General features: G+C 51.0%; 1 protein-coding gene across 6 annotated transcripts in view; it reads right to left on the reverse strand.

Moving 5' to 3' along the window:
• Positions 1-23439, reverse strand: part of Rab11fip4 (RAB11 family interacting protein 4) — a 122348-nt gene that overhangs the window by 6099 nt on the left and 92810 nt on the right. For 4 of the 6 annotated variants that reach the window (XM_087191936.1, XM_087191937.1, XM_087191939.1 and 1 more), the window contains 12 exons: positions 11692-11918; positions 8702-8896; positions 7999-8133; positions 7646-7681; positions 6768-6867; positions 6401-6504; positions 5396-5536; positions 2427-2508; positions 2029-2214; positions 1803-1940; positions 1568-1726; positions 446-589 (listed from right to left, as the gene is read on the reverse strand). In XM_087191936.1, coding sequence (XP_087048062.1) covers positions 446-589; positions 1568-1726; positions 1803-1940; positions 2029-2214; positions 2427-2508; positions 5396-5536; positions 6401-6504; positions 6768-6867; positions 7646-7681; positions 7999-8133; positions 8702-8896; positions 11692-11918 — 1647 coding nt within the window. The remainder of the gene's footprint in view (positions 1-445; positions 590-1567; positions 1727-1802; positions 1941-2028; positions 2215-2426; positions 2509-5395; positions 5537-6400; positions 6505-6767; positions 6868-7645; positions 7682-7998; positions 8134-8701; positions 8897-11691; positions 11919-23439) is intronic. The other 2 variants (XM_004870695.4, XM_087191940.1) reach the window with 1 other exon arrangement.

Below are 23439 nucleotides of genomic sequence, written 5' to 3' on the forward strand. Positions count from 1 at the left end.
AGTGCCACTGTACTGCTGCTCTGCCCAGGGCAGTGCCAGCTTCCCCAGGGACTCTTTGAAGTCAGATGCCACCCCTGAGCTCTAAGTCCCAGGCAGAAGGAAATGACATGGGGTCTTCAGTGCACCTTAAAGGGTAGGCAGTATTTTGGTATTTGTGACAGAAACAGTGAGCTGTGGCACCAGAGACATGGGTCCCTCTCCCTCTGCAGCTGGGGGAGCCTGTGTCCCTGAGATGGCTAAGTGAAAATATGTGCAAACAAGAAACACTGGTTCCCTTGCCTGCTTGGCAGCACAAGTACCCCTTGATGGGTCTCCAATGAGGAAGGCCCTGGGCTGGCATTTGGGCTCTAGGTAGCCTGGGGGTCATGGTTCCAGAAGGGAGGAATGGGGTAGGACCCATACAATAGGGCCAGGCTCCTTTAAGAGAGCAAGAGGACATGGCTACCTCATCTCGAGAGGCTGTGTCTATTTCTGCAGCCAGAGACTGGGCTTTGGTCTGGGTAGCAAACAGGTTCTTTGCTTCGTAGAGGCTCAGGCTCAGGATCTGTCCATTCAGGTCATCATTCTGATCCCGCAGCTTGTGATTCTCCTGCAAAGACAGGATAAAGACAACATCAGCTTCCAGAAGCAACTGGAGCCCGAAAGAATCCACTTGTCTGCATCCACTGTCTCCTGATGGCCACCAGCACCCTCCCTATATGTGTCACAGCCAGTCCAGGTGGCCTATAGGTGATGTAGCCTTTGCCTGGTGTCAGTGTGGAAGGCCTAGGGCCTGGTGTCCCGAGAATTCCTGGGCTTAGAGGGGGAGTTTTAGCCCTGCTCAGAGGAGCCAGGTCTCAAGCCAGGTGTGTGGCTGGCCATCCCTTCCTCCCTAGGGCTCCTCCTGCAGCCGGGCTCTGGATTCCCTCTCACTGGGAGTTGCTTAAGGTGCCTTTGCTCCTGAGGACAGCTGACCCCAGGGTCACAATGCCAAGCTCCAGCTCCTGCCTAAAGGCACCTAAGGCTCACACCTGAGACCTGGAAGTTCCTCCTGGATGGGCTGGGTTTAGGGACACTGAGGGCACCCTGCCACCAGCACTTCTGCCACAGGTGATGCATACTCAGAGGTGTGACTTGAGTAGCAGCCTCCAGCTGCAGGGTTGGCTGAGCCCTGCTGGGGGCCCTCAGCAGACAGCTCCCAGTCTGCACCACAGCCCTTCCTAACCCACTCCCTGAGCCCGGTCTGGTCTCTGGTGAAGGCAGCCCTCCCAGGAACGTGAAACGGGATCTCAGGCCTCGGGGCTGCTTCTGGGAGAACCAAGCCAGTTAGGCACTCATCTGGAGCTGATGTTGGCTCATCCTCACCCCAAGAACCAAGGACAGGACAGGAATGTGTCTTTTTTTTATGGACACAAAAGAAAGATCCTGAGACCCATCAGACACAGCCAGAGCTGTTGCTTGACCTGAGGGAAACAGGCTGGCTGGCCCGACAGTCTGTACAAGGAGCAGCGAGCAGTGAGTGAGTGTCGGTGAGGAGGTCCTGCACCGGAAGCCCACAGTCTTGCTGGATATTGGCTCCCAGGCCCACCTGCTTCAGCCGCTTGACCTCATGCTCGAGCTCCACCTCTCGAGCTCTGGCGTTAAACTCGCCCAGGCCGGATGAGGAGCTGCGGCCCCTGCCTGTCCGCTCACAGTCCAGCTTGTACATCTGCAGGTGCTCCAGCTCCTTCCGCAGGTCCTCAATAAGCTGCAGGGGAGAGAGGCCGGTTAGTGGGAGCAAGAACACTGTGGGGAGTCCCAGGACCCTCGGTCTTGGGACCCACCTCCTGCGTTGCTTCTCGCTCCTTCTGGAACTCGAGGCGATTCTGGCGTAGCTTGTCCATCATGCGCTTGTACAGGTCCATCTCATCCTTGAGCCGCAGGCTGGTGTCCTCCAGCCGGTCAGACATGCGCTGCCGCTCCTGCAGCCAGGGAGACCGGTCAGGGGAGGAGAGATTCCAGAGAGGGGCATATGATGCCCAGGTGCTTCCCTGGGGATCTACCAGACACCTCGGTGTGGCAGGTGACAGCACCCTCTGAGTCATGGCTTGCAGAAACAGCCAGGGGCCCTCCAATTCTAGAGCACAGCGAGGAGCATCGCAGGCCTCTGAGGTCATTCAGTGGCGCAGGGGCGCCTGAGCAGAAGCTGTTACCCCAAACGAAGGCTAACCACTCTCCTCCAGGACTATAACCCTGCTGTACAAGGAATATAAGGCACACATACATTCACTGCAGAGAACTCACCAAATCAGAAATACAGAAACACAAATCACTGTTTACATTTTTTGGGCAATTTTTATGGGATGGCGGTTTTTTTAGAATTGAAGAAACTATAAATTAAAGTCCCCTTCCTCATGGTCAACATCGCTTCTCTGTGGATTTGCTCCTCGCTCAGACCTATTGCTCACCTCGTCCAGTTTTTCCGTCTGAGACTTGAGTCGTGACACAGTTGTTCTAAGCTCGGTGTTTTCTTCCTCCAACTGCTGCACCCTGGGGAAAGGAGAAGGACATAATCTCAGGAATGGAGAATGGAAATAATCTCACAAGAGAGTGACAATCTGCAGCTCTTCACTGATTCCTGGAAAAGAGAAAATACAAAAAAACAAAGAGAAAGAGAGACAAGCTGGGCATGGTGGCTGAGGCAGGAAGATCACCTTGAGTTTGAGGACAGCCTGGGCTACATAGTTAAGTTCAAGGCCAGCCTGGACTGCATAGCGAGAGCCTGCCTCAAAAAAACAAAAACAGGGCCAGGGATTTAGCTCAGTGGCACCATGCCTGCCTTGCAAGCACAAGGTCCTGAGTTTGATCCCTGGTACCAAAAAAAAAAAAAAAAAAAAAAAAAAAACCAGGGCCAGGGATTTAGCTCAGTGGTTCCACCACCTGCCCTGAAGCACAAGGTCCCAATTTTGATCCCTGGTACAAAAAAATAAAAATAAAAAATAAACCACCCCCCCCCCAAAAAAGAAAAAAACACAACAAGAGTAACTATGCTGAATGATAAATATACATAAAACACTCCTAATCCAAAAGTCTAAAATGCTCCGAAATCCAAAACATCCTGAACACTGACATGCTGCCATAAATGGAAAATTCCACATACCATGAAACTTGATTTCATACACAAATTTAAAATATTGTATAAAAATGTTTAAAAACTACACTCAAGCTATATGTATAGCTCTACATGAAACATAAATGAATTTCATGTTTAGACCTGGGTCCTATTCCTGAAATATCTCATTATGTATATGTAAATATTTTAAAATTTGAAAAAAAAAAAAAAGACCAAAAAACAAAACCCCCTGAAATCTGAAACACTTCTGGACCCAAGCATTGTGAATAAAGTATATTCAATCTGCATAGCCTTGAGCTTCCTATCAGCCAAGCCAAAATAATGGTAATATTCTTATGTTTTCTATAAAAGGAAACATTTGTGAATAAGAAGGAAGGAATTCGATCCCCGGTACCAAAAAAAAAAAAAATAAGGTGGGAAGGATTTTTTTTTTTTTTTTTTTGAGACAGGGTCTGGCTTTGTAGTTCAGGCTGGCTCTGAACTCACTAGGTAGCCCAGCCTGACCTCAAACTCACGGTGATCCTCCTGCTTCAGCCTCCTGAGGGCTGGGATTACAGGCATGCACCACTATGCCTTGCCAGAAGGTAGGATGCTTTTTGCATGTATCCTTTGAAGCCTGAAACACCACGGGGGGATGTTTTTCCGGTAGACTAAGAAAGTCTTCCTGTGACTGGCTGTGACTGGGGCTCTCCCCTCAGAATCTGCCATTTGAAGGCAGTGGCCACAAGAGCTCTCCACTCTCTCGCCGCAGCATCTCCGGCAGGTGCCTGTCTGTGCACTCCCTCCAGCTGCCCCTGAGGTCCACAGGCACTGGCTCCACAGAAATAGCCCTGGGTCGGTGTTCACTTGGGGCTGTCCGCAGTAGCTCCACAGTGGCTCCAGAGCCTGGTGTTCGGGTGGTTTGGGGGGCTCAGGGGTCAAGGAAGCTGGACTGTCAGCGCTGCACAGGGCCGTTTCTGGAACCGATGCCCCCAGCGCACCCCGAGACTGGGATGGGTTCCTGGCCTCCACTGCTGCCCTTGGGGCTCCCTAGCAGAGGCTCCAGGCCAGAGCCAGAGAGGAATTCAGACCTTCAGATGACACCTGCCACGTGATTTGTGACGCAGTGACTTGGAACACCATCTGCACAGTGTACGCAGACAGCGCCCTGGGTTAGGAGAGTTCCTGGGAGTGGGCTTTCTGCTCTGCATCCTCTGTCTACCTCTTGCTCCTCTCCCAGCTGGTGTAGCAGGTGCCCTGTCTGGCCAGCCATCAGGAACAGGCTGGGTGAGAGCTCCCACCTTTAAGGCGACACCCCCATATAAACACACAAAGCTATAAACAGCAGCTTTTAGACCACAAGTCCAAATTTAAAATGCACCCTGCCGAAGAGGGTGACAAAGAAGGTGTCAGGCACAGGAGTCAGGAAGGGTGCTTCACATGGCCCGATTGCCAGCCACTACTCAGCACCCCGACCCCAGATGCCTGCACGTGGTATACAGTCAGGGGCCAGCGGCTGAGGAGCACTGGGACATAGAGGATGGGGTCCGGGCAGCCTCAGCTACCAGCGAAGGCAGAACAGGCTTCATAGCCTCCCCACATGCAGGTGTGCATGGGCTCCGCTCTCTCCCCCAGCTCAGCAGGGCAGACAGGGAGGGAGGGCAGGCAGAGATGGAGACCACACCATATGCCTGGGGTCACGCAGCTAAGGGGAACAATCCCAGACACCTGGCCAGCGCTGCTTCTTGCCCTGCTTGCTTCAGGTTTCAACAATGAAGCCACATGTACACCAGAGGCACAGCAGCAACCTCCAGGAAACCCAGGCTGTGGCTTTCTATTTCCTGGCCTCTGGTCAGGCTCCCTCTGGCCAAGTGTTCAGAGTCAGGAGGATCTGACACCAGGAGGAGCTCCAAGTCCAAACATCAGACCTGGAGGAAGCCCCAGGACCAGTTTTTTTTAGCCTATTACCTTAGTGATGGGGATCTGTACTGTTCCCTTTATCTGACATCATGAGTACTCTTCTACGTAGTCCCTAATGAACACATTGTTTTTCTTTTTTCTTTTTTGTTTTTTTAGACAGGGTCTTGCTGTGTAATTCAGGCGGGCCTTAAACTCGCTATGTAGCCCAGGCTGGCCTTGAACTTGTGGCAATCCTGCCTCAGCCTCCCAAGTGCTGGGATTATAGGTATGAGCCACCATACCCCGCTTACACCCATGGTTTTTTTAGGCGTCAAACTGGAGTTGTTGGAACAAGAGGCTCAGTTCTCCTGTCTGTACAGGAGGCTCCAGGGCACAAGCAGGTGGAAAGCTCTTGGTGCAGAGTACCTGGTGTTGAGTAGGTCCAGCTCCGTGCTCTTCTCCCGCTCTAGCTTGCTGTAGGCCTCTCGGTGTCGCCGGGCCTCCTCCTCCAGCACCTGCTCAGCAGTGGTCTCCTGGTCCTTCACCATCTCCTCCAGCTCGTGCACTCTGAGGAGGGGGCACAACTCCAGTCCAGGCAAGTTCTCATGGCCCAAGCGGTCTCATCCCAACCTGGGCCCCACCGAGTCCTAACATGTTTACTGACAAAGGTGGCTGAGTGTTTTCCAGGCCTGTGGGCCACCGTCTAAGACATCTAAGACACCTACAGAGAGGTGTGTCCATCACACATACTGGAGAGGCGCAGAGGACAGTGTACAAGACAGGGCAACACAGGGAGGAACAGCGGGCCTTACCACGCTGGACACAGCCTCAGGTCTCACCTCCTCTGCACTGCTTTCCTGGCCATTCCCCCTCTGGTCAACAATTTAGCTCATTAGGCACTGTGACTCCAAAAATGGGTACATCCTGGCCAGTGGCCCAAACGTGCCAGACCTGGGAAAGGGCCAGACCCCATGGATGGTTCTAAGCCCACTACTTGTAGCCTTGCTGGCCTGTCAGTCTCAGGCACCTCACTGCTAATGGTCCCTGCAACAGGCTGACCTTCTGGGCTATACAAAAGGGCCCATTTTTGAGTTCCACAAGGTAGGGGACCAGATCCCAAACCAGCTACCAAGTTTCCTGCATCTGGGGAGGATGACAAAGTCCAGCATCCACTGCCTCATTGCCACAGCACTGGGAATGCTGTGCTCCATCGGCCTCTCCCTCTGCAGCACTCATCCCCAGGACGGCCCTTGTCACTGCATGCAATGAGAGTCAATAGATCCCAGGTCCTGTCATAGACCACTCTGGAGGCTGCTCACCTGGAGTACTTTGGGCCTAAAGTCAAGGTCAAGATCCTCAGCCCGTCAGAGTGGAAGGACTGAGGTTACAAGGTCAACCCTGCATCCCCCAGAGCAAAGACCCCAGCCTGACCTGTGTACCAGCTGCGTATTCTCCTGCTTCAGCTTGCTCTTCAGGTCCCCGTTGGTCAGGCTGTCATTCTCCAGCTCTGTCACCTTCTTTTCCAGGAAGCTCACCTGCAGCAGCAGGGGGAGAGGTGGCATGGAGACCTTTGAGGCCACAGCACTGAGAAACTGGTGCTCATGACTGAGACCTCTAGATGATCATATGTGCACAGAAGTCATGAGCGTGTGTATGTGTGGGGGGACCATGTGACCTGTCTGCCTGCCCCCAACCCCTGGGCAGGTACAGGGTCTCCCAAGTCTCCAGAGTGCTCCCCACTGACCCCAGGAGCATGCACACATTGCATCCCTTCCTTCTCCACCCTCACAGGGCCTACCTTCTCCGTGATGTCGTTATCACAGGAGTCAATGCTGTCCCGGAACAGATCTTCTGTGCTGCCGTTGCTGCTGCTGAAGTTGCTGTTGTGCATGAGCTGCCTGGAGGTGTGAGGAGGGCAGCGGCTGCAGAGGCCCCAGAGCTGGGGGTCGGACTAGGCTATGGGCTGGGTGAACATCTATCACCAGGGTGCTTGGAAGCCCCAGAGAGGCAGGTGGCCCTCACTGAGCCACAGGAGTAGAGTGAGGCCTGAGCTCCATACCCAATAGATTGTCTTCTCTGAGAATGGCAGAGGGGGTGCTATGTCCGCTCCTCCTGAGCCTGTGCCAGCCATGGCCAACGATAACAGTTCCTTTCTGCTGCCTCTGAACCCTCTTCACACCAATGCTAGCCAGCAGCTACCAAGCGAGCACGGCTGGCCTAAGAGGCCCCCTTTCTCCAGCTGGAAACCTGACAATGGTGTCTGGGCCTCCAGAGGCTCCTCGTAAGGCACCCCACCACCGAGCTGGCTCCATCTCGGGGAATCTTGGTAGGGTGAAGGCAAGGAGAGCCACCCTCTCCTTGCAGGGCACTGAGTTGAGGGGTGAGGCTGGAAACAGGTGGAAAGGCACTGATGGCTGGAGGTGGGCTGTGTCTCTGGGCAGCCCCATAGATCACCCAGGTGAGGCCAGGTGTGGGACGAGGGCAGGGAGGAGCCTGGCCTTCCTTCTCAGGAGCAGACTTGGCTGTTCTGCCATAGCACTGGGACAGCCTCACTCAGCCTCTGCTCACTCAGCCATACACACGGCACAGGCTGGGTCTGGGCTGACGGTATGGAGCCCTGGCTGTAAGCAGCGGGGACAAGTGAACAGGAATGGCTAATGGGTGGGGGGTGGTTACCGTCCAAAGGCTGTGCTAGAGATCTTCCGGTTGGGGCTAAAGAGAGAGAGAGGGAAAGAGGGAGAGAGAGAAGAGAGAAGAGAGAGAGAAGAAACAGTTACTACAGATGTGGCTCTGGTCCACCCCGACTCCCCCTGCTGCAAGGTAGGCTCTTTCCTCTACTGAAGAGGTCTCACTCACTGCTTAGTCCTGAAGAGAGGCAGCCTGACTTCTCGTCACAGGAAAAGCCTCCAGCATCAGTCCTGCTAGCGAACACCCTCACCTCCCAGCCTGAGTGGATGCCTGCCTGCTCCCTCTCCCTCCCAGCCCCATCCCGGTGGCAGCTTATGCCACCACTGGGCTGCAGGCCTCACCTGTTGGCCTTCAGGTTTTTCAGCCTAGCTTCCAAGTCATTCAGCAAGTTGATTTTCTTGCAGCACTGAGAGCAGTATACATCCAGCAACTCGCTGTTGTACACATGCCGCATCTTCCTCGGGGTCTGTCCCGCACTGATCAGAGGAGGAGAGGAAATCACTTCTTAGCTGCAGTCAGGTTGTGCCCTACCCCACCCTGCTGAGCTGACTTTAGTTTGTTCCCCGAGAACTAAATGGGTGGCATGAGGAGTGGAAATAAACACCACAGCATCCCTTTCCTGGTGCTCTCAAAGAGAAAAAAAATTAATGAGATGTGCCCATTGAACAGATAAGGCAGACTGAGAGCCAATGTGAGAAGTAATGACTCAGGTGGGTGGGAAGGGATCACAGAAAGTCATGCTGAAGAACCTTCTAGCACAGAGATTCTAGGAAGCCAGATGATGCGGAACACCCCTGACAGTTTCCTCTTCAGCCTCCCAGGTCAGTAATTGCTTTGTTTCTCAAGATGGGAGGGGAGGAGGAACTCCCGACTCCCAATCAAGGTGCAAGTACAGCACCCTTAACCCAAGGAGCAGACCCGTGCAGCACGGGGCAGAGGGAATGGCAGTTAGCTCTGGAGTCCACCTGCAGAGCCCTGGAGTGAGGCTGGATTGGTTCTACCACTCTCTTGGACTCCAGATAGCACCCCAGACCAAGGGGCCACCTGGAAGACACTGAAGACCCCAGGTCTGAGTAGACGTTGGTCCTGGTCTCGTCGTCAGGGCAGGGGCTGCTGGGGGCACAGTCCACATCATCCCCCTCTCCATAGTCTTCAAACTGCTCCTCGCTGCTGATGAGCGAGGCAGTGGAGTGTGTGGAGAGGTCTGGCGTCATCAAGGACGGAGTGTGCACCAGGGACCTGGGGGCCCAGAGCGCCAGGTTAGTGAGGGAGCCTGGTCAGCCTGTGCCTTCTGACCTGGGCCCCCACCCTCCAGGGACCCTCTTGGCACAGAAACCGTCTGCATGGGGGACATGCAGACCTGTGCTCGCCCCAAGGAGTGAAGCACTGGTTACAACTTAAAGGGTTAGCTACAAGCTAGACTTAAAACTACAATCAAACTATAGTTATTAAATTACAACACTTATTAGTGATCCAAGTTATCAGATAATCAAACAGTTGTTGAAAGGCTTGTAAAAATATTGGCAATAATGTGGAGAAATGAGTATAAATTAAGTTAGATATGACTGATGCTTTTTCAAAGATTGTGTATAAGGTCGGTGTAGGAGGAAAACACATAGGGAAAATATTAAAATGGTAACAGGACTCGGGTTTACGGAAGGTTGTTTCTCCCCTCTCACTTTTCCTACCTGTTTCAAGTCTTTTCTTTTTTTTTGGTACTGGGGATCGAACTCAGGACCTTGCGCTTTCAAGGCAGGCGGCAGCACCACTGAGCTAAATCCCCAGCCCTCAAGTCTTTTTAATTAATGTGCACACCTTTTATAATGAAATGATAATGTGCTACTAGATGAGAAGCATCTCGTGGTTTGGGGGCAGATTTCTAGTCCAAAGAATCCTAATCCCAGAGAACACAGGTTGGAGACTTCAGGCTCTGGGGTCTCTCATGGGTGACCTGTGGTGCGGCCTCTGGTTTACGGGGGACTGGCCGAGCCCATTTACAATCTAAGAATGAAGAGAGGTAACGCATCACCAGCCAAGCAGATCTTTCTTTCATCACTACATGGTAACTTCTCTCCATTACTGTTCACAGATCATGATTTCCCCAACCTCAATGAGCCTTCACACTCAAAAATGGGAAACCAGGGCCGGGCAAGTGTAAGGTCCTGAGTTCGATCCCTAGTACCAAAAAAAAAAAAGGGAAACCTGATCAGTGCAAGAAGCACATCATGGGTTAAGGCAGTAATTCCCAAATCATGCCCTTGAGGAACCCCAGGCTCTATCTAAGAATCAGTGTTAATTACAGGGTGCTAAAGAAAGTCTCCTGGAACGGTATTTGTCTACCCTCAAGTTCCTTAGCACTTCAGGCTGCATTAATCATACTGCTTCGTTCTTTTTCTTAAAGATTTTACTAAAACTCCTGGCACCCACTGCTGGCTTGCCTCCTGGTGGTCAGTCACTGGAAACGATGGGGCCACCAAATGGCAGATGATTAACTACAAGATCAACAGGTCAGCCAGGCATGGCGGCACACAACTGTAATCCCAGCACTCAGGAGGCTGAGGCAAGAGGACTGCCATTGAGTTTGAGGCCAGCCTGGGTTTACATAGTGAGTTTAAAGCCAGCCTAAAGTACGTAGCAACAACCTGTCTCAAAAACAAAACAAAAAAATCAACAGGTCTACTGTTCACAGCCCTTCTCCTTGGGTTAGCTAGTCACGGGTACTGCAGCTGAACCGCTCCCAGGAAGCAACATGGACCCCATGATAGATTAAGCTCCCCAAATGGTGCCACCTAGAAATCATAACCCTCAGAATCACTGAGAAAATGTGTCCGGTTAAATCATGTGAAGCTACTTCTTGGGAGAAAAGTTGAAAATGATTAAAAATTAGCAATTTTATGTGGTTCAGTCATAATGGAACCACCCTCTTCCCTCTCTCTTAACTGTCACCTTCTTCTGATGCCTGGGTCACCATTTCCAATCACTATGGATTCCTCAGCCATGGTGGTGGCTGCACCTCACCACCCCCAGCACTGTATCCCTCTGGGGATCTCCTGAGGGCTGAAACAGAAGGGATTCCTTCTGTTGACATCAAACTAAAAGTGACCCTTTTCAATGTGAGGTCACTCGGTCTCTTCTTTTCTCCTGTGGAGCTGGGGATCAAACACAGCTCTGTGCCTAGCCAAACATGCTAGACTGAGCTACAACCCAGTCCACTCAATGACTTAGGTCTTAATACTGTTTTCAAACAGCTCATGAGCTATGCATGATCAATGCTGAAAACACAGATTATACAGTAGAGTACATGGAAGGTCATTAAAATAATCATCCTATCTCCCAGAAATAACTGCTCAATTTTTAAGAATATATTTTCTAGAAATTTCCTCATATACAGGGACATATTTTTAAACAAAGCTAAGATCATAGTTCATTGGCATTTCTGTAACCTGTTTGTTTTCTTTTTGGTACTGGGGATCGAACTCGGGACCTTGCAGTTACGAGGCAGGTGACAGAACCACTGAGCTAAATCCCCACCTCCTTGTAACTTGTTTTTTTTTTTTTTGGTAACCTTTTTTTTTTTTTTTCGTACCAAGGATCGAACTGGGGTCCTTGCGCATGCCCAGCAGGCTATGAAACCACTGAGCTAAATCCCTGGCAACCTGTTTTTTTTTTAAAACGAATCAAGATTGTGAATTCCAGGCCAGGGATTTAGCTCAGTGGTTCTGCTACCTGTCTCGAAAGCGCAAGATCCAGAGTTCGATCCCCAGTACCAAAAAAAAAAAAAAGATTGTGAATCCCATATCATAAAACTATTAAAACCTGACTTGGCACAGCTGTCTGCAGTTCCAGAACTATTTCTACTTCTGAGCGCTTAGGCTGCTTAGAATTTTTTGCCATGCAGAATGCCCATGAGAGTAATGCCTATGATGCAAATCTTGAGTATGTCTCAACGTGCACTTCCCGTTTCGAAAGGCCTTCCAAAAAGCTTCATTTCTGGCCCAGAGGCCACATACCGAGCTCCTTCCAGTTTCACTCACTTGTCCTCTGATAGAAACAGGCCCCCAAGTTCCTGTTCCTTCTCCTCAGCAGGACTCCCAACAGACCCCTCCAGATTCTGGGCGCTCTCCATGGGGCTGTCCATGTCTGACTCCCGGAGGCCCTCAGGTGGGGCGAGTGTCACCTCCTCCTCGTCCTCAGGAAAGAAGCCAGGTTCCCTGGGGAGGAGCTCGCCATCAGCAAAGGTGGAGCCCAAAACCTCGCTGCCCTGGGAAAGGCAAGGGAACAGAGTGAGCAAGAGCTGACTCGCTGTGACTCCCGTGCTCCTCATCAGAGCGCAAGGGCATCAGCAAGCCTGGGACAGCACAGCGGGGACCAGGGCACAGGAAGGGCAAGAACCTGACACCCAAGGACGAGAAAGCCTGGAAGGTGACAGGTCTTGGGGGACAGCATCCACAGAGAAGGGCAGCCACATCCTTCAGGGCACCTGGCCAGCACACTGGAGCCCGCATCACAGAGTCTGCATGGCATGCCAAGTACTTGCAGAAGGCACCTTGGTGATCTGCATTAAGGACACAGCCACTGAGAGTGCCCTTCAGAACAACCCTGGCCTCAAGAGTTTTAAATGCAGCATGGCGGAGGTAAGTCTCCCCAGCTTGGGACCCAGCCCCCATGACTCTGCATGTCACAAAACCTCATTTTCTCCTTGGTAAAGCAAGAATGCCACTGAAGGAGGTGTTTCATGTTAGCGCCAGGCACACCGTAGGACCTCAATGAGTAAATTCTGGCCAGAAGATGCATTGCCAGTTGGGGAGATAAGTGTCAGCCTTGGCCCTGCCACAGTCATGCTAGGGACCAAGAACCCTAGGCCTTTCACTTCTGAGCTCTGGCCCAGACTTGCTCACTTGGGGTTCAGCGCCCAGCACAACACCACATGATGTTGGTACACAATAAAGAAGCTCCTTGCCTGGCAGAGTGCTCTGTGAAAGTGCTCCCCTCATCCCATGTTCCAAGAAGGGCGCCAGGAATGAGGGCTGTGAAAAGCCACTGCCAGTCTCAGACAAGAACAGTTTCCAGGGCAACTGACTCGGGACCCCTCCCATCTCAGGAGCTATTCCTATTCCCAAATAGACCTTTCCTACTCAAGAAAAAACAAAACAGAACAAAGAGGTTCCAGGACATCTGAGGAAGGGAGACAGGCTTGGATGTGCCTGCCGTGTGTAGTCCCTTGGGGGTCTATCCCCAGCAGGAGAGCCCTGGGCTAAGAACAGATGTCGATTAATGAGCTAGGCTCCTGCTTGCTTCGTAACACAGGCTGAACAACAGATGGAACAATACAGTTGGCGTCAGAAACCCCTGACTGGGGAAGAATTAAAGTCACCCTAAATGTTTGCAGGGCCCTTTCCACCTAGATGTCACTAATCCGATCCCACATGGTTCCAAACCTATCAGCTCTTACACCCTAAGCTAGGGCTTCATCAGCAAGCAGGAAGCTGCATCCAATGGACATGAAAGGAAACCAACATTATCAAACACCCACCTTGTTCCACAGATAAGAGCTTCAGAGTTCATATATTATCCCATTTCCATTTCCTAACAACCTCCAAGACATGTAGTGTGACTCCCATTTTACTGGTAGGAAACAGGCTCAGAGGATAGCTTGTCAGAGTCCTCTATCAGTAGCCTGAGGACCTTGCAGGCTTCTGCTGTCAAACCCTTGCTCCACTTATTACCAATGTCTCCACACTTCATGGATTTTCAAACCTCGGAGTAACAAGGAGGAGATGCACTTTATAGTGACATATTACTCTTTGTGACGCCCAGATGTTCTGCTAGATGCAGCAACTTCCATGTCCGCCTGCTGCCAACTCCACAGGAGACTCTGGTTAGCCCAGCGACACTCAAGAGAAACAAAGGGGGAGACTGCGAAGGGAGCCAGGACTCACTGGGGAGCAGTGTGCATGGTCTGTGTCATCCCTTAGCTGGCCATGAAGAACTAACTGCAAACCTCACCCCGAGAGCCACATGGGCAGGAGTCGACAGATAAGCTCGGCCACTTGGGCAAGGGCCTTTCCTCCAGTCTTCCCCACAGGGCTCCTTTTCCCCTTTTTGTAGGCAAAGATCCTTGCCTGGGATGGTGGTGACTGGGACCAGACTCTGTGTCACCAACACCTAGTTTCCTCCACATCTGGGGTTCCGAGGAAGCTGCAGTCCACCTGGCTCCCAGAAAGCAGGCAGCGTCACCTCGGGCAGCTCAGGTTTGGCTGGCTGGACTCAGATCCAGGGTTTATGTGGTGCAATCGGCCCACTGATACACCAACTCACGCCACACTGCAAGTGGGTCCCGGCCCCTCACCCGACATCCTACAGCAGTACCGATGCACTGGGAGGTTGCCCAAGCTCCTGGCCAGTGACCAGAGTGGCCCCAAGAAGCCTGTCTCAGTCACAGGTCAGGCAGGAGGGGCACAGATGTCCCACTCTCCAATGAGACCAGATGTGTGACAGATCTTTAGAGTCACACCTGCCTGGCCTCCACCTTTCACAAACTGACCTCTGTCCGTTCATCTCTCCCACCAGCCTTGGGAGGGCTCCGCGATGTTGGATTCCTGTTTGCCTCTGACACGGGGGTGGGTTTCTGCCCTGGAACTTCCCAGTTGAGTCCTCCTTCAGAGGACCCAGCTGAGACCTGAAGCCAGGCTCAGACATGCAAGTCCAGGCCTTCATCTCCCCTCTGGCTACACACACACTCCAGCTTTTCCTCTTAAAATTAGCTACTTCCTTTATTAACACCTTTTCCTTCAACCCACAATTGTTTGCCCAAGGCAAGGAGAAACTTTAATTATAACTTCAAAACCATTTCTCCTACTTCCCCCTAAATTAAAAGACAGCTATAAGAAAAGTAACTACTGGGCCAGGGGTTTAGCTCAGTGGTTTCGCCGCCTGCTGCGCAAGTGCAAGAACCCGAGTTCGATCCCCTGTACCAAAAAAAAAAAAGAAGTAACTATTTACCTTGATTAGTTCAGCACAGGACCACTTTGTTCCTGACCCAAGACCCTTTCAGTCTGGCAACTGTCCTGGACAAAACCTTTCCTGTTCCCCCTTGTTCCTCCTAGCAGGCCACAATCCCTGGCCTCAGCTGCAATCCCCTGGTCCCTGGGGGAGCCACCAGCACCTTCTCCTGGTGGGCCTGGCAGGGGACGGCTGGATGGGGGCAGTCTGCTCTGTTCCCCCACTCCTCAGGCAGTGAGGCGCTGGAAGGTGCTGGAGTGGCTCTTATTCTTCCCCAGCCCCTTCTCACCAGCTGGGTGAACTCAAAGTCCTATCAGGACACCTGCTGAGCCAGTGTCTCTGTTTTTAAAAGTTGCAGAGGAAGAGGGAGAACTGGTCTGTAATGAAGTCACCTTCATAAGGTTCTAGGTGGCTGGGGACATGGGCTTCCTGAGGCTGTGAGTGACCCTCCAGCCAGGCCACCCGAGTGGGTCACTACCACATGGAGCACCTGTGTTCAGCCCCCAGAAGAGGCTGCCTTGCAGCGTGCATCCAGGAGACCTTTGGTAGATGTGGAGGGACAGAAGATGAGCCGCCTGGGGGTGGTTAGGTAAATTCTATTGGGGTGGATGCAAAATGCCAGCCTCATTCCCAGGCAAACCCAGGGCTCCTTTTGATGAAGGGACTCCAGGCTGCGGCAGCATGTCAGGGTCCTTCCCACAAGGGCTGGGGGTAGCGGGGGAAAGGATGGCATCACCCTACCTCATCTTCCTGCTGGGTGGGAGACCAAGAACTGCCCACTGGCCCTGTCGACCCACAGTGGTGCTCTCTGGCTCCCAGACCCTGCTCTGGAGGGCTGGCAGAATCACAGGCAGGAACAGGCTTCCTAAGATCTCATGTCTCCAGGCAGCCAGTGAGCAAGGCCAGAGCCCATGGCAGCTTCTGAGACTCTGCCCCTCAAGAGTTCCCTTCTCCTGACCCTTTCCCCATTGTGTGAAAAAGAAGTTCCTGCAACCTTGCAGTTACCATCCAGTGGCTCCTGCACTGGGGACAGGTCCAGGCCACAAGCTTAAAGAGAACTCAAGAGTTGTACAGAAAGCTGTGGCTGGTCTTTTGAGGGACTTTAGGAAAGGGACGGTGTACTCAACAGGAAACACTGGGCATTATGCATGGTCCAATCTGACTCCCCAGGGCTCCGGTGCTAGAGACCTAGAGGCAGCCCTGAGCACAACAGGGCTCCTGTCCAGGGCCCAGGGCCAGCTCCCATGGGCCATATGGACTTGGCTGGCTTATGTCCACAATGCCCCAGGTTCACCCCCTTCCCATGTCGAGGGCTCCCAGGAGCGAAGGAGATAAAGCAGATGCAGTGTGTTCCTCCACAAGCCCAGGGACCTCTGTGGGTGGGACCAAGTGAGGGGTCAGCACTGGAGCCTGGTAGACTGGAAAACTCGTACGCTGTGTGCCTGAGACCTCCCCTACAGAGCAGGGACTCTCATCTCTACCTCAGAGGCTACTCGAGGCCCACACATGACAATTTACACAAGCACGAGACAACAGCTGTGAGAACTTAAGTCCTGGTCTGGCCTCTGGAAGGGCTGTGTGTGGCAGTGCCTGAGCCAGGCCTGCACCAGGGTTCCCAGTTGGCCAACTGGCAAGGTCCGGAGAGGCAGGCAGCCAGCCCAGGGGTTTCTACAGAGCACTGAGGCCCAAGGCTGGGGAAAATGGACCCAGCTAGCTTCCCTGGCAGGGCAGGTCTGTGCCACCAGCATCCTGTGCTGTTGTCTCCCCACCTCCACTTCTTCACTGTTTCCAGCTGGGGCTGGACAGAGCTGAGCCACACTGGGGTGGGAGTCTGGAGGAACACAGGCTGCCCTCAGGGCCCCTCTCCAGTCTCAAGAGCTGTGTCCACGCGCCAGCAGGCTCCCACATCACCTCTAACTCTATAGGAAGCTGGCAAGGGCTGAATTCAACACAGGCTGAAAAGGCCAAGTGTCGATACACGTGGGAGGTATCCAAGCCTTGTAGTGGCTCACAGTGGACCACTGTCCCCACTGTCAGAGGGGGTGTGATAGGGCCCATGTGAAACTGCTTCATTTGGCTTTCACGCTGTCTTACCTCGCCTGGCTGGGAGCCATCTCAAAGTCACACCTACCAGACCACTGTTTTCCTGGCAGCTAATGCTCGGAGGGCAGCAACTGAGTGACGATGTTTCCTTGCTCCCTTCCAGAAAGAAGATGCTGAATGGGAGCCCTGGGGATTCCGTGTCTGAACCCCAACAGGAAGGAAGGCTCACATGGTAGGTGATTAATGAGTCACTGGCTGAGCCAAGCTGCACTGTGGCACACTGAGCTGGGAAAGGTCCAACCACAGGAGTCCGAGGCCTGTGCCAATTCTGGTGTGGTCACTGCCTCACTGTGTGACCACTGCACAAAGTCCTTAATTTCTGAACTCCTCCTAAAAACAGTGGTGAGAGCACTTATGTGACAGGATTGCTGTAGAGAAGCTACAGTGATATCTCCCATCTCAAGGATGCTGAAAACATGGCAAAGAAGAGAGGGGAGGAGCCAGGCATGGTGGTGCATATCTGTAAACCCAGCACTCTGGGAGGCTGAGGCAGGAGGATTGCAAGTTCCAACCCAGCCTGGGCAGCTTAGTGACTTAGCAAGATCCTGTCTCAAAATAAAAAATTTAAAAAGGGCTGGGGAAGGCCAGGGATTTAGCGCAGTGGTGCTGTGCCTGCCTCACAAGCACAAGGTCCTGAGTTCAATCCCCAGTACTGCAAAAGTAAATAAGTAAAAAATAAATAAAAAGGGCTGGGGACATAGCTTAGTGCATAGGCCTTGATCAATCCCTAATACCACAAAGGGGAAACAATCTGGAGTGGGTTCAAGTCCTGCTCCACGATTTACAAGCTCTGTGGCCTTTGGTTTACTAAACCTCTCAGTGCCTCAGTTCCCTCATCCACTAACCATGATTACAATTAGAGTTGGCAAGTGTTCCAAGCACTCTGCAGTCTTCACACTTACAGAAAGTGCTCAGTACATGTGAGTTACTATTATCATCATGTTGAAAGAAGACAATCAGGATGCTTCTGAGCTACTGGCTTCATTCTCTCCAGCCTCTGGGACCCTTTCCCCCAACCCCTGGTGACACACCAGGCTGGGAGTTTGGGCTCAGCTTTGGGAGGCCAGAGTTTTAAGTTCCGGAGCCTGCCCTGCGAAGGTTGGCTGCCTCTGCTTCTCCAGCAGGCTTCTGTCCTGCCTACTCCCTTGGAAGGTCCATCTGCACATTAATTACAGGCTTTAATAGGTGTTAAGATGAGATGCCCTGGGGAAGGGAGTTCAGGAGGCTCTGAGGCTTGGGCTCATCCACCCCCAGCCCTGGCAACAGCTCTCCTCTGTAGGGAGTAACTCGGAGCCAAAGCAGAGCTCTGTGGGGACAAGGCTGGGTAAAAATAGCCTGGGCAGGCATATCCCAGCTTCCCTCACAACCAGACACCTGCAGGCACATGTGGAACACCACTGCAGGGAAGGTGTGGGGGAGAAGCGCTGGCTGCTGGGCCAGGCCAGCGAGGGAGCCGACCACCCGGGATCAGGGATGGTCCAGGGCAGGGTCCCACTGGTTCTTTCCCATGGGCGGTAGAAGCTTCAGTTTAAGGAGCTGACTTGCAGGTGCCAACACCCCAGGTCCAAAGCGGGAGAGGACGGAGGTTTACTTGGGCTGAGATCTCCCACAGCCCACGGTGGCTCCACTGCTCCCATCACACAAAGATGGTGGCAGCAGAGGTTGGTATGCAATCCAGAGCTTGGTAAGAAACTCCTGCTGTGGCTGCAACCCCTGCTTGAAGTCATCAGAGCAACAACTCACACCCACTCTCTTCCAGTCTTACATCCTCCTCCTGACAAGGAGACCAGGAGGAGGGAAGCATGCTGCAGCTCCCTAAAACCTTAGAGGAAAGACATCAGACAGCCTCCTGGGGCTGAACCCAAACCAGAGATGGGCAAGTTCCCAAAGGATCACAGAGTGAGGGGTCTTCTGGAAGTGCCAACAGGGTGGCTCTGAGGCAGATTCAAACAGTGTCCACTCAGGCCCTGTCCAGAGGTGCTCTGCCTGGCTCACCAGCATGTCCAGCCTGACTCAGCATCAGAGCTGGAGACCACTCCTGTCTCTCCAAACCTTCCACCCAGGCCCCTGATCCAAGTCACCACAACCCTGCCAGAAGCCTACTGATCTGGGTGAGAAAAGGGCTGCCCAAGCTCACAACCAGGGGCATTTCTCACTTCAAAGCAATCAGCCCAAATTCCAGCTTTGTGCATCCAGAGAGGGACAGCCTTGAACTAGAGTAGATTTGAGCAACAGGGGCATGGGAAGCACCAGTAAGATACCGCTTTCAAGACTGTTAGGCTACAGGCCAGGGCTTGAATTATTCTGTGTCCCTACTGGAAACACCACCCACCCTTGGGGAGATGCCCCAACCCCACTGTTCCCACAGTGCCACTTTCACTCCAGCAGTACATGAGCACATCAAAAGTTGGCAGTTAGCTGGGCAGGGGGGCCCATGCTTATAATCCCAGCACTAGGCTGAGGCAGGAAGACTGGGAGTTTCAGGCCACCCTGGGCTACACAGTGAGTTTGAGGTTAGCCTGGACTACTACAGAGTGAGATCCTGTCTCAAAACAAAAAAGACATTATAAAAAATAAAATTTTAAAAAGCTGAGAGTTAACAAACAAAAATGAGGGCTGGAGGGCCAGGGATTTAGCTCAGTGGTTCCATCGCCTGCACAAGGACCTGAGTTCAATCCCCGGTACCAAAAAAAAAAAGAAGAGCGAGCTGGGGATTTAGCTCAGTGGTTCCACTGCCTGCCTTCAAAGAGCAAGGTCCCAAGTTCGATCCCCAAAAACAAAAACAAACAAACAAACAAACCATAAACCAAAAATGAAACTATACTGTATTACTAAAACTAACAGAAGAAGAAAAAAAGGAGTTAAAAGTGTGAATCATAAAGGAATAAGGAAAAGAGGAAAAACAGGATCAAACATCAGATAAGACAAATAAAAAATAACTGTATCAGTAACACATTAAACACACCTGGAAAATAACAACTATATCAGTAACACATTAAACACACCTGGAGTAAACAAGTCTATCAAAAGTGTCAGATTAAATTAAAAATAACTATGCTATTTTATAAGAGACACAATTTAAGCTTGAGAACAAAGACTGGTAGAAAGGAAAAGAATGATAAAAGATAAACACCAACTGAAAGAAAGCTGTAGGGCCACACTGATCCCAGATGAAGAAATTTAAGAGGTGGGAGGATGCTTGAAATGATAAAGGACCATTTAATAAGATGTAATACTCCTACAGCTTATGCTTCAAAATACAAAGTTTCAAAAATATATAAAGTAAAATTTATCCAAACTCAAAGTTTGAGGTTTGAAGGCTAGAACCAAAAAACATGAGGATCAGAGGGAACACAGAAGGTGAGACCACCTCAAACCTGACCTGATACACACAGAATACCATCCCCAACAACTGCAGAGTGCAACTGGCACATTAAAGGTTACCGAGACACTGGATACCAGTGCACTGCCAAAGGATTACCTCATGGATTACTGAAAAAACATAGAATAGCCCCTGCGTTTCTCTCCCATGTAAGAGACAAGCTAATGTCCTTTAACACAGTGATCAAACTTAGCATCCTTAGGAAGAACCAGATCCTGGCCACTACCTAGTGTGGCACAGTAAGAGCTACACAGCAGTCCAAGCATGGTGATGCATACCTGCAGTCCCAGCACTAAGGAGACTGAGGCAGAAGGATTGCTGTGAGTTTCAGGTCAGCTGGGACTATATAAAGAGATCTTGTCTCAAAAAACCTAAATACATATATACATACATAAAATTTTAAAAGAGGTACACAGTAGCTCCTATGATCCAGTCTATAAAATACTTCACATTTAAACAAGCCTTAGGATCTAACTTCTCTTAAAGGGCAAACAGCACATAAAGTAACAAGTCACACATCACCAGGAGAAGAGTAGACAAAAAAGTATGTGGGAACTTCTACAAGACAACTGGCCTGGTCTGTTAGAAAAAGAATAATATGAAAAGGATGGAGGAAGATTTTTCTAGACCATAGGTTCTTTTTTTGGGGGGGGGGTACTGGGGATCGAACTCGGGTCCTTGCGCCTGCACAGCAGGCGGCAAAACCACTGAGCTAAATCCCCAGCCCCTAGACCATAGGTTCTTAAAGTTCATCATGGACATACATCAGAATCACATGGTGGAAGTGGGAGAAGTGTTGTTAAAACTCAGATTGAATCAGTTTCCAAGTAAGTCTGGGAAGAGGTCTGAAAATGTGCATTTCCATGGGTTTAGACAGATTCTAAAAAGCAAGACAAGCATGGGGACACCAGCCTATAATCCCAGCACTTTGGGAGGCTGAGGCAGATGATTCTAAATTCAAGCCCAACCTGGGCAACTCAGTGAGACTTTGTTTCAAAATACAAAAGAGGGGGCTGGGCATGTAGGTCAGTGGTAAGGCTCTAGGTTCAATCCTCAGTACTGTGTCCAACCCCTACCAAAAAAAATTTTTTTTTTTTTGGACATTTTTACTGATGATAAACCTCAGGGCAAGGCTCGCCGGCAAGCAGAGGGGCAACCATGGTTTGCAAACGGGCGCACCCAGTTGGCACCCCAGCTTCCAACACCCAACTGGGTCAGACCACGGACTAAAGGAAAAAAAAATTTTTTTTAAAGGATTTCTAACGAGATCTCAGGAGGTGCTGCTGGACCTGGTACCACAACTTTGAGAACCATTGCCCTAAATTAATCAAGGAACATAAAAACTGAATGACTCTCAAATCAAATGACTGCTATAAAAGACATTTTAAAATGATATAGCTGAGGGCTAGGGATTTAGCTCAGTGGTTCCGGCCCCTGCCTCGCAAGCTCAAAGTCTCGAGGTTTGATCCCCAGAACCAAAAAAAAAAAAGATATAGCTAAAAAAAAAGAAAAAAGATATAGACACGCCTGTAATCCCAGCACTTGGGGGTCTGAGGCAGGAGGACTGCCAAGAGTTCAAGGCCAACCTGAACTATGTCGCAAAAAACAAAACAAAACAAAAAACAATAAAAACAAGTAGGATCCATTTAACAAGGTGTAACACTCATACACATCTATGCAATGAAAAACAGTTTCAAAATTCATAAAGCAGACATGTAGGGGACAAATAGGAAAGCTGGAATATGGTCTAGATATTCCGTGGCATTGGGAATTACTTAATTTTGTTAGGTGTGTTAATAGTGTATTAGTTATAAAGTAAAATGTCCTTAAGTTTTGATGTTTTGTCTAATTTCCTCTCAAATGGTTCTGGGGAAAAAAAAGTTATACACACAGATAAAACAGATATGGCAGCAGTCCTGGACTGTAGCTGGACAGGCAGATCCCTGTGGAGCCGCCTTCCCCCGACCAGCTCCACCGGGGTCTCTCAGGCGGCGAGGGGCTGGTGTGGGTGTAGGTGAAACACTGTGAGTACCTCTGCGGCTCATGTGGCAGATGGGGATGGGGACGTATTGTGACCCCTTGTAGAGCTGGACTTCAGGCAAAACTTTGGGGAGATACATAGGTTGATGGCTAGGCCTTACCCTCAACAAACAGCTTTCTGGGGTCAGACAGTGTTCCTGTAGCCATAATCAGTTCTTGTAGATGTTTATTTTTTGGTCTGTTAGAAGTAAGAACCTTATATGAAAACATAAAAAGACATCTTCCCCCAAACTTGCTGAACTAAGGAAAAGTGTAACAGCCCTGACAGATTCAGTTCCATTTAAAAGGACTATAAACAAGTGAAGCAACCTTAGGAACACAACCCTTGCTGGGTGCAGTGGCGCATGCCTGTGATCCCAGCACTCGGGCGGCTGAAGCAAGAGGATTGGCACGATCTGGAGGCCAGCCTGGGCTACATAGTGAGTTCAAGGCCAGCCTGAGCTACACAGTCAGACCTTGTCTCAAAAAAACCAAAAACAGGGCCAGGGATTTAGCTCAGTGGTGCCGCTGCCTGACTCACAAGTGTAAGGTCCTGAGTTTGATCCCTGGTACCAATCCCCCCCCCAAAAAAAAACAAACAAAAAAACCAAACAAACACTACCCTAGGGTAGAGCACCAGGAAATACCAACCCTGGAGCCCCAAAATTCTCCTTGAGGATTAAGTGATGGTGACAGTGAGGGTTCCAAAGGTTCAGACCAATTAGGGCTGAAGTCAAGATTGAACCAGTCTCTCAAAGATTACTTACGCGTCAGAACCCTAGTAGAAATGTCTCCAAGTGGAGCACTTGGCCAAGAGCCATCCCCAGCGGGCCCCTCACTGCTGCCCACTCCGCTCAGGCACCAGGCTCTGCCCACCCTCTTCCTGCCCTTCCCCTTGGAGAGAGGTTCCCAAGACCTTTTTCTGCTATGGGCTGAACTCTATTTTATCCCCCTAAAATTTGTGTGCCCAAGTCCTAAGACCAGGAACCTCCGAATGTGACTGTTTTCGGAGAGAAGAAGCAATTAAATTAAGATGAAGTCACTGAGGCAGCCCTAATCCAAAATGACTTGTGTCCTTATGAATGGAGATGAGTGATACTTGGACACACAGACACACATGTGCAGACACAGGGAGGAGACAGCTACGTACAAAACCCTGAGAGAAGCCTCAGAAGAGGCCTTGGCACCTTGATCTTAAGAATTCTGGCCTCCAGAACCACAAGAAAACATGTTTCAGTTGTTTAAGCCACTGGCAGGCAACCAATCCTCTCCTCCT

This window comes from Heterocephalus glaber, unplaced genomic scaffold, assembly GCF_053883595.1.
Source record: "Heterocephalus glaber isolate CG9 unplaced genomic scaffold, H.glaber_assembly_v1.0 deba00001564, whole genome shotgun sequence".
NCBI classification, from domain to species: Eukaryota; Metazoa; Chordata; class Mammalia; order Rodentia; family Bathyergidae; genus Heterocephalus; species Heterocephalus glaber.